At 41.5% G+C, this 11368-nt stretch overlaps 1 protein-coding gene across 1 annotated transcript; it reads left to right on the top strand.

Moving 5' to 3' along the window:
- Positions 1-3199: 3199 nt before the first annotated feature.
- On the top strand, positions 3200-10311 carry kcnj11l (potassium inwardly rectifying channel subfamily J member 11, like; the record flags this gene model as incomplete). The annotated part of the gene is made up of 6 exons (XM_079502379.1): positions 3200-3364; positions 5900-6142; positions 7123-7392; positions 8718-8925; positions 9175-9578; positions 10300-10311. 6 exons carry the CDS (start codon positions 3200-3202, stop codon positions 10309-10311), a joined length of 1302 nt encoding a protein of 433 aa, XP_079358505.1.
- Positions 10312-11368: the final 1057 nt, after the last annotated feature.

The raw sequence follows: 11368 nt of genomic DNA, 5'->3' as shown, positions 1-11368 counted from the left end.
CACAATAATAAATAAAACATGTTCTAGATATTCTAATGATCACAAAAAAACATATATTACAGTTATTTTACTTACTTTTATCAGGGTTAAAGGTCAAAGGTCATAGGTTAAAAAAAATCAAAGGTAGTACAGAGATTTTTAATTTGTGTGAATTTCAGCCTGTGGGGGGTATTTATATGCAAATATCATGACCAATGGCTTTGCAATGAACATCTATGATGACGTTTAGGTGAAAAAAATAACAGCATTTTTTTTTAATTAATTAATTAATTAATTAAAATATGTTGTATTATTGCAACGCTGGGTGTTACAGGGGGCTCTAGGCTACTGCTGCTACTAGCCTACTAAAATAATACGGTGAAGCAGCTTTCGCTTCTACGGGCCAACAGCCTGGAATAAACTCCCACAGCAATTGCATGCAGGCAGCCTCTGTAGGAATCTTTAAAACACAGTTGCAACTTGCTATCCATGCATGTACTCACCGTTTTTCCTTTTTTGCTGCCTTTTTACATTAATTTACTTTTTCTTTTAATGTTGTCTTGTGCTTTTTGATTTTGCTTGGATTTTGATGTTTTATGTTTTTTATTTTCTTTGATTTATTTGTTCTGCATTGATTTTCATGTCATGAAAGGTGCTCTAAATAAAGTTTATTATTATTATTACTAGCCTACTATTATACTTTTATATTGACAGACACACAAAAAAACGTATTTTATTTAGACATTAAAGAGACAACAATGGGAGTGAATTACATAAACCAAGTCTGCCCTCAGGTGGTGATGTTGTAATACTACAGTCTTAATTTATAATTTATTTAAGATTATTTATGACATAGCCTACTCGTAGCCCTGCATGGTCTAACTCGACCAGAGCCCCAGCAGGTGAATTTTATTACAATCGGACTTCTTAGATTAAGGAATTTATAATCGGAATGTTTATGTTTGTTCCTGACTTGCTTTAAAAAATAAAAGAATGCTGCATTTAGCCTACTCCAAAGATTCAATATCCGCGACCTACAAACCGTGAGAAGGATCGGACAAAGCTTTTCACTAAAACAAAACGGATGCAAACGCCATCGTTTGTCTCTCGTGGTTGGACCATAGATCGAGGTCCTACGTGTTGAACTGCTTTAGTCCATAATTTACAATTAAGGTAGGTAAAATGACACAATACATTCTACACAATAGGCCGACAGAAGGTGTTTATCGGTTAATAGCGGTTGTTTTACATAACATATTTCAGTATCTAGTGCAGGCTAGACCTTATATAACTTAAAGTATAAAAAAAAAAAAAAAAAAATATCGCCTAACAATAGATAAGGCATGTTGTTTTATGCAGGCTACTGTAGCCTATACTGCCTACAACAACAGGCAGCAGGTGGAGTACATGCGATGCAGGACATTGATTGATTCCATGTTGTCGTTGAGCTCGTTGCTTTTACACGGGGGGAAACACGTAGGCTACATTTCATTTTAAAACAAATGATATACAATAATGTACGTGTCCTCTACCGATGTAGATTGATTGACATAATGATCACCACCACACCAATTACCAATAAATAGGCCTATAGCTACATGTAAAATAAAACAACCTGGCTTGCTCAGTAAAGCAGAATCAATCTATGGCATTTCAACATCTGATTGGTAGTGCATGAAGTTATTACATTTTTTATATATATTTCTTTAAACCTTTATTGCCATTAATAATCATATTTTAATTAACAGGAAATTAAGATTCAAGATTCAATACTTTATTGCCATGTCAACAGAGTTGATTGGAATTTGTTTCAGTGCTCAAAAAACAGATATACAGTACAAATAGACACATAATCGCATCATATATTCAGACAGTAGAAAAAGATACAAAAGTACAAACATCATATGAGAGAGACCTCACAATGCAAAGAAAATGAATACCAAATTAAAGCTGAATACATAAAAACCTGCATGAAGTTATAACAGCTTTGTAAAATAGCACACCGTCACCAACACACACTGCTAGCCTACATGTTCTTCCACTTCATCAGTTATTTCTCTTTGCATTAGAGGGGAACTTATCCCTCCCTGTGCAGTCACTGCATAGGACTATAGGAGGTCGGAGGAGCTGTGTGAAGCACTGTCAAAGTGGGATCAGGGCACCGACACGCCCCCGGGGTCCTTGAGGGGGTTCCAGGAGGTCATATATAAAAAATAGAAGTCTGCACACTGTAACTTTGTAAAGCTCCCACCAGTCAAGGCTGTAGGTTAACGTTTCGACACAGAGTTGTCATCAGAATGATTCTGATTCTGATGGAGACTCTGATGTGTTGAAACGTTAATCTATAATACAGCTATAACGTTAACCTATAATACAGCCTTGACTGGGAGCTTTATAAAGACTTCTATTTTTTTATATTGCCTTATTATCCACTGTTGGTCTGACTCCTTCACCTGTATACCATCCAGCAGATGTGCCAGTTATTATCTATTATCTAATGTTTTCTCTAGGTTAATTTCAGGTGGTCGGCACACCAATTCAGGCTCCCAAGTTTCTTTACTTGTAATCAGGTAACGTTTCGGGCCGCAGCCCTTCCTCAGACCTAGGTCTCAGACAGCCCTTCCTCAGACCTAGGTCTCAGACCTAGGTATGAGGAAGGGCTGCGGCCCGAAACGTTACCTGATTAAAAGTAAAGAAACTTGGGAGCCTGAATTGGTGTGCCGATTTTTTCATTTCTTATATGACTTATTTTTGATCCAGCACCCAGCCTATAGGTATAGATGTGATCCAGCACCCAGCCTATAGGTATAGATGTGATCCAGCACCCAGCCTAAAGGTATAGATGTGCGTGTCTTTTTTGACTGTTTGTTCAGCCTCCTCCACTACTTAATTCCAGGAGGTCCCCAGCAAAATTAGGAATCTTTTGGAAAATAGCTGATCTACAAAATCACAGCGTGTGTTAATGCGATGTTGTGAGCTTAAAGATCTGCTATTTTTCTTTTTTAAATAGTTGACAAATGTTCTCTTATGGTTCAGGAGGACCCAAAATCTGTTCATATAGCAAAATCTCCATATGGGAAGAACTTGGAGGGACATACAGGGGATGCACTTTTCTAGATTACCTCTTTAATTGGTGCCACACCGTAAAAAGTAGTATATTTTATTATGTGTGTCAATGTGTAATTTCGAGCTGCATTAACATGATTCCTGATCCTGCAGGATGTTGGCCAGGAAGGGCCTGCTCCTTGACGGTTTCCTGTTAACCCGTTTGGCGGAGACCACCAGCCAGGCCCAGGCGAACCGCTTCCGCACGCGCTCCCAGCGAGCTCGCTTCATCACCAAGAGTGGCTCCTGTAATGTGGCACACAAGAACATCAGAGAACAGGTAACCCCCAAACCTCACCACCATGCATGGAAACCTAACCCTGACCTCCTGCACTGCTACAACACAAGTGTCCACCAGGTGGTGCTTATAGTTAATTAATTTTGTTAAACACCACTTGAACACTGGACTAATTACAGGTCCATACACTCTGGGGGGGAGGGAGGGGGGGGGGGGGATCAGTGAACTTTTCCTCTGATGTCTTGTGTGAGGGGACACACCAGTATGTGCTGTTCATTTGATATACCAGTCTACATTGACAAATACACTGCTCAAGTGGTCCACACGCAGCCTATATGAGAGGACAACCGAAACCGATGAAGATTCTGTGTCGACGCGTTAATCTATAATAAAGCCTTGGCCCTTGACTGGGAGCTTTACCAAGATACAGTGTGCAGACTTCTATTTTTATATTGCCTTATCCACTGTTAACTTGGTCCTGCACCGCCACCTGCCATCCAGCCAGTTCTATTCTTATCTATTGTTCCCTCTTTGGATTGCAGTTTATCAATCATCATGCTGCTGTATTTTGGTGAAGAACCTGGCTTGCTTTTCTCTCACTAAAGCTTGCAATGAAGCCACTAGATGAATTGTGTTGCCACAAACCATGCCAGTGGTGGTATTATCACGCAATTTTGTTTTGCCAATGGCTGATTCGGTCTGGCTTATTAGCCAGGCTATGCCAGTGGCAGTGCGCCAGTGGCAGTGAAGGACACTCAACGTGACAGCCATTTGTTCAGCAGTAATAGCTTTTCTGTCAGTTGACCTAGCTTTTTAATGATATGGTTTTTCTATAGCCTCGAAGGTCCGCATCTGTAATTCTCCTCATGAGTTGAAGCACATGGATTGATGTTCTTCTGTGTGATTTCATAGAGGGTGGATGGGATTTGTGCTGTTAAGCCTGTCCCTTGCCATTTTTAACACATCTTATTCACTGCAAGGAAACTAGTCACCATATAGTCATTTATAGTCAGGCAGTATGAACTAAGTGCATGCTCGTAAAAGCGTCCCCATTATTATGCAAGATGAATACATGAGGCAATGGACATGAATCACCCAGAGACTGCTGGTGTCCTTTTATCCGTGCTCCATAGAGAGCATATTGACATATACTGTATATGCGTGTGGTACACCAGCTGCACAGCGGCTCAGAGGAAAACGCTCCAGAGGGTCATTAACACGGCACAGAAGATTGTTGGCTGTCCTCTCCCCACACTGGAAGACCTATACACCTACACAGTTCCCGCTGTCTAAAAAAAACACATTCACTCCCTGTTCGCCATCAGGTAGATGCGGTACAGAGAAATCAAATCAAGGACAAACAGACTCAAAAACAGTTTCTATCGCACAGCGATAATCACACTCAATGCTGCTAAAACATCATCTCTTGCGGCAATACATGTTTCAAGTGCAATAGGGGCTTGTGCAATAACAGAGCATGTATGGTTGTGTGTATTTGTTGTATTTTAGTTTTAGCTTATTTATATTGTTGGCACTTTTGTTACAATGAAAATAAAGATCTATTCTATTCTGTTCAGTAGTACAGTGGAACACTCCAAATGCAGTAAACCCATTGACTTTGACACCTGATCCTCTGCAGGGCAGGTTTTACCCAAATGCTTTAGCATAAATTACACTCCTTTTATCGTTTGAAGATACAGTAAGAGCTGTTAAAATGTTGTTTTTATGTGGACACGCCCACCAGTTCATTAAGTAGGCCTATGCTACAGCTGCAGTACCCACAGCTGTAGTTGTATGATGAAGGCCAAGGGGGAGGGGTTAGGGGAGGGGATGATATTGTGGCTGTCTAGGTTTCCACCCCATTCGACTGTTTCAGTGCATAGAATATGCGAAATCAACCGTCATCAGGACCATGCAATGGGCCCAGTATGGACATTTTCCACATACTCACTGTTTCAGTATGTCATTATCACCTATTGTGATGGAAGATAATGGTATTTTTGTGTCACTGATGTCAATGACAGAGGCACGCCGTGTCTGGTGGCCTTGAGCCACGTGAGGCACCGCCGAGCGAGGCGCTAGCCGAGCGAGTCGCCGTGCCGAGCGTTGCGAAGGCCACCAGACCTGACTCAGCGCCGTCCGAGTTACGTCCCGATAGGCGGAGAATAGTATATATTAGTAGCCCCTAGTTTCCATGCACCGACAATAGAGTTGGAAATTACACGTGACACCACAATGTCTAGTATGCCAGTATGGCCATATTGGCCGTATTCCAACGTCCTGATAAAGGTTGATTTTGTCTATTTAATACAGTGATCATCATCAGCAATCAGCAATCAGCAATCATCATTGCACATAACAACCACACCAAGGGGTCTAATGAAATACTGTCCCCTCATAAACAAAGATCACGGCACTCCATCTTTAACAAAACGCCTGGGTCCGCGAGGCTAATTTAAATGTTGATCGTGTACAAAATGTAACCAAGGATAACGTATAACATGTGCACTGTATTGTTCTGTATGTAGATGTCTGACCTTGTGCTATATTTCCGGTCGTCTCTGTGTCGTCACACAGGGCCGATTCCTGCAGGATGTCTTCACCACCATGGTGGACCTGAAGTGGCAGCACTCGCTGCTGATCTTCACCTCTGCCTTCCTGTGTTCCTGGATACTGTTCGCCATGGTCTGGTGGTTGATGGCCTTCGCTCACGGTGACCTGGAAGCCAACCGGGACCCCAATGGTCCCCCGGGCCCTGAACCCTGTGTCACTGCAATTCACTCCTTCACCTCCGCCTTCCTGTTTTCTATAGAGGTCCAGGTAATACTACTGTTACTACTGCTGTCTACTGCCAATTATAATTACGGTACACTTCACATTCAGGTCCAGGTAATAGTAACACTGCTGCTACTACTAGACTACTGTTCATACTAGTACTAGTAATACTAGTAGTACTATTGGTTGGGAATTGCATTTTAATACAAACATTAAGATGTTATCAAGATTGACCTTATTCAACTTAGAAATATTGCATAAATTAGAGCCTATTATGTCGTTGGACGATGCAAAAAAGATGATCCATGCCTTTTGTTTTCTCTCGGCTTGATTACTGCAATTACGGCAGCCAGAGTTTTAATTAAAACTACGATGAGAGAACATATTACTCCAGTTTTAGCTTCACTACATTGGCTCCTGGTTGTTTTTAGGATTGATTGCCAAAAGGGTTGTTCCAAACAAAAGGGCTCTGCCCGGGAATTTCAGGCTATGCTTTTGCTCATATGGGGTTAAATAATCTGTGAGGGGGCTAGACTATGCCATGCCTTAAAAGTAATCAATATTGTATGCTATTTTTGACTCATATGTGACTTGAAAAATGAATAAAGAAACTTTGATCAAAAAAATTAAATAATCAATACAATCTTGAAATAAATTCTAAAATTAATACAGTAGGTAACCAACAAAGGTCCCATTGGTGTAACGTGCTCTGCTCTTTTGATTATAGTTAACAGTCTGACTGCTCAGCTGCATTCTTCACTAACTGGAGATAGGTTTTCTTAACTACTACAGTTACTAGAGCTTCCACTACTACTAATACCTCTATACTACCACAGTACGTCCACTGTGTTGCATGTCTCTCACCATCTCTGCCTGCTCCCTTTCCTGTCTTTCTTCAGGCTCCTGTCCTGTTTATCAAATAAAAAAGGGCCAAATTAATGTTACAAGAAAATCCTTCATCATGCATACAGCATTAATCCCAAATGTACCATTCAATTAAACCATGTAGTGCTCTGTGTCTCCAGGTAACGATTGGTTTTGGTGGTCGGATGGTGACAGAGGAGTGTCCAATGGCCATCGTCGTCCTGATCATCCAGAACATTTTGGGTCTAATCATCAACGCCGTCATGCTCGGCTGTGTGTTCATGAAGACGGCTCAGGCTAACCGACGTGCCGAGACGCTCATCTTCTCCAGAAACGCTGTCATCGCTCCGCGAAACGGACGACCAACGTTCATGTTTCGAGTTGGAGACCTGAGGAAGAGCATGATCATCTCTGCTACAATACAACTACAGGTAAATACAAAAGATACCATCTTTTTTTTATTTATACATTTTCAGGTTTAAAGACAAGACATACTTTACAAACATTCACATCACATACACATATACACACACAAACCCTTCCCACCCCCCCATTCAAAGGAAAGAAAAATGAAAAATAATAAGCACAGAATAATAAGAACAGAAACAAAAACAAAACATACACAAATTAAAATAATACTATACAATAGATCACAGTTAAGAGTTTTTAAAATAAAATAAAACACTCATGTGCATACAGTACATACTTCAGCCTGTTAATGATAGGTGAGAAAAAAACGGTTGCCACATTCTGTCGAATACTTTCGTTTTAAGAGAAACGTCATATCTTATCTTTTCCATTTGCAGCAGGTTGGTCAATTCTGCCAGCCATACATTAAAAGAGGGTAAAAGATACCGTCTTAACTTGGCAAAACGTTTCCACCGTAACTAAAAACAGCTCCTGACAGGTAGTTTAGAAAATGTTGGCATATGCGTCAATGAAGCTTTGAAGCTGTATTAACAACTCTGAAGCTGCGTTAGTCATTCTGGAGCTGATAGTAACATTGCATCTGTCATGTGCTCTGCAGTTGTCTGTCTCTGACGTTGTAAGCGTGTACCGAATACAGTATGAATTTGTGTAAATTGTGTAACTCTAAAGTGTCTGTAAAGTTGGTGAGTAAATCTAACTTTGTGCATGTAACTATAGCTGTCCTGACCCCTTATCCATCATTTATACATTATGGATAATTAGTGTGGACTTAGACTGTTATTCGTCTCAACTGCTCAATTATAATTATATATATTGCATCTTCCTACCTCCACGACAGATAGACTAGATATGTCCCAAACCGCCCTCTTAGGTCCTCAAATGCTGGCCTGCTCGAGGTGCCCAAAAAGATGGCGACTAATAAATTACAGTGACGCAGCTTTCTGATTTTACGGGTCGACAGCCTGGATTAAACTCCAGCTACAGCTTAGACAGGCACCCTCTGTAGACGTCTTTAACGCACAGCTAAACAACCCACCTTTTCACTATTGCTTTTAGTTGAGCTTTTAAAACCTCTCTGTGTTCCTATTCATGTACTCATTGTTCTGCCTGATTTGCTGCCGGTTTTATGCTCTTTACTATTGATTTATTGTGTTAACGTTATTCAGTTTTTGCTTGTTTTAATGATATGTTACCCCCCCCAATTGTGTCTGTGTAACTCTAATGTTGTGTGTATAACGCAATTTGATCTCGCCCCTCCTTGTGTGTGTAACAATGTGCGTTGTTGTAAAGTCTCTAAAGTTCAGAAGCTGTGTTGTTGCTACTACAGGTGATTCGCCGTACAGTGACATCGGAGGGGGAGGTCGTCCCGGTGTGTCAGCTGGACATTCAGGTGGAGAATCCTCTTCGTAGCAACGGCATCTTCCTGGTGTCACCTTTAATCATAAGTCACACCATCGAAAGAGGAAGCCCTCTGTATGAAGTCTCTGCCAACTCCCTACCCTCTGAAGACATTGAGATCATAGTCATACTGGAAGGTACACTACACTCGTTATTATTATTATAACAGTATTAGTATCATCATTGTCATTATACTGGAAGGTAAACATGATAAGATTATATTAAAAGGATAGATACATATAATAATTAGTGTATAACAGTTGTTTAACAGTTTTACCACTGAGGCCGTTAGTGCTGATTGGCCAGTGGGTGTGGTTGATTGACACGTGTGGTCGTGTGTTGTGATTGATTGACAGTCGATTGATCAGCATTTGTTTGCTTGAAAGGTGTGGTGGAGACGACCGGCATCACCATGCAGGCTCGGACGTCCTACACGCCGGACGAGATCCTGTGGGGTCGTCGCTTCGTGTCCATCCTCACGGAGGATGACGGCCGCTACTCAGTGGACTACAGTAAGTTCGGGAACACCGTGTCGGTGCGCATGCCCGCGCTCAGCGCCAAGGAGCTCGACCAAATACGGGGAGTGCAGCACGACATGGGCGGAGGAGGCTCGTCTCCGCAGGGCTGGGGACTGGTCAGAGCTGGCAGGGGCGGCTTCCGCAAAGGAGGCAGGGTCCCATTTGACGCATCGGCCTCCCAGCCCTGGTACGCCCCGCCCCACACAGAGAAGGTGCAGGTGGTAGAGCCGACAAAGACGGACAATGGACGGAAGAAGAAGGTGCAGCTGGAGGTGATTGGCCGGAAGATTGAGGAGGATGAGGAGGAGGAGGAGTGGCCTGGAGAGTTTAGTGAATGATATGCCTGCCCCCCCCCCCGGTCAACGATAACGAAGTCAACAGACACCATGTTGAAACGTCATTGTTACTCATCATTCACTTGACCCGTTTTTCAATTGTGATAAACCAGGAATTGAATTGTCTAAATGAGGTTCATCAAGACATTGATATTGTTATTGGCCCGGTTTCCCAAAGGACACATGGTGTAAGAGGTATGGTGTAGCACATCCTCTAGGCCGCACACAGAAGCCTGTGAACATAGACATTCCGTGCATAGATGTGCAACGCAATGGTAGGCCTAGAGGGCATCTGAGCATGTGCTACATCATACCTCATACCACCATGTGTCCTTTGGGAAACCGGGCCAATAATTGTCATTTCTCCCTGTGTTCATAAAACACAATGCATTTTATTCCTTATTCTTTCATTTGAATCCCCATTAGCGTTCACAATGTGGTCACTAGTATTCCTGGGGTCCACAAAAACACAACACTAATAAAACATATATGATGATGGAAATAACAATAATTAAATCAAACCGTATCAAACAAAACAAGACTGCGTCAAAGCCACAATATTTGGTTAGGTGGATTATTTGCAGGCAATTTGTTGAGGTATACTGTATAGTAAGTAATGTCTACAATGTGAATTCCTGGATATGATAATGTTCTGAAGTGGTCCCAGTGATGCTTAAAGGAGAATTCCATGCTAGAAGGCTTTCTAACCTTTATTTGTAGTTGTTACGTCCCCACCAAAGAGGTCCAGGTGTTATTTTGTGCAAAAGCGCATTATTGGCTATTTCCCCTACCATAAACCCTCAATGAATTTAATTGAATTGAATGTGGCATTGGGGTGTTGTGCTAATTCGCTTATTTCCATCGCTCAAAAATCATTTTCTTTTGTATATCCTCTATTCATAATGTAAATAGTATCCCAAGTGGCACACTTTACTACTTATTTTGATGGAAATAAGCGAATTAGTACAAAAACCCAACCCCCATTGTACTTATATTAGGGGAAATAGCCAATAATGCACTTTTGCACAAAATAACACCTGGACCTCTTTGGTGGGGGCGTAACAACTACAAATAAAGGTAAGAAAGCCTTCTAGCATGGAATTCTCCTTTAAAGGGGGATGTCAGGTTTCCAGTTCAGGTTTAGGCACAGCCATGGCTGATGGCTCCATGGTTCCACGTGTTGTTTAGTATTTCATTCTGGCCCTGCTGAGCTTGTAGGCGAGTTGTTCAGTTTATGGGCAGGTTAGGTCTGTTCCCTCTACTTGGATTGGTGAGAGGTTTCAGATCTTCAGCATCATCAGCTCGAAATCAAATATATAGATCAGAAGAAAATAAGCACAATGACTAGTATATGAAACAATAAACAGTAGTACAATCTCTCTGATGTCGATGAAGCTCTAGGAAAGGTTCTCATCAATTTGTTTGTAAACTTGGCACCAGCAGATGACCGGAAATTAAGAGTGCGGTTTATTATTCCAATTTAAATTTTGTATGAATAACAGAAGACCCCACAGAATGGTTTATGCATCTTACTAGCATGGAAAGATCGATGAATAGTCGATCTGAAAGACCCCCCCCCACCCCCTATATTGAAAATTTAATTGATGCATTCCCCTCCTATGCCCTTTCCCCATTTTCCACTGCCCTGGTTTTATAGTTATATAGTGGAATAAAATAACATGTACTTTGGACTTCTTGCCTCACTGTGTGGTTTTGTGTGGGGTCTC

Source organism: Electrona antarctica (genome assembly GCF_951216825.1).
Source record: "Electrona antarctica genome assembly, chromosome: 5".
In the NCBI taxonomy this organism is placed as follows: Eukaryota; Metazoa; Chordata; class Actinopteri; order Myctophiformes; family Myctophidae; genus Electrona; species Electrona antarctica.
Note: the sequence above shows the minus strand (reverse complement) of the source record. Positions and strands in the feature narration are given on the sequence as shown.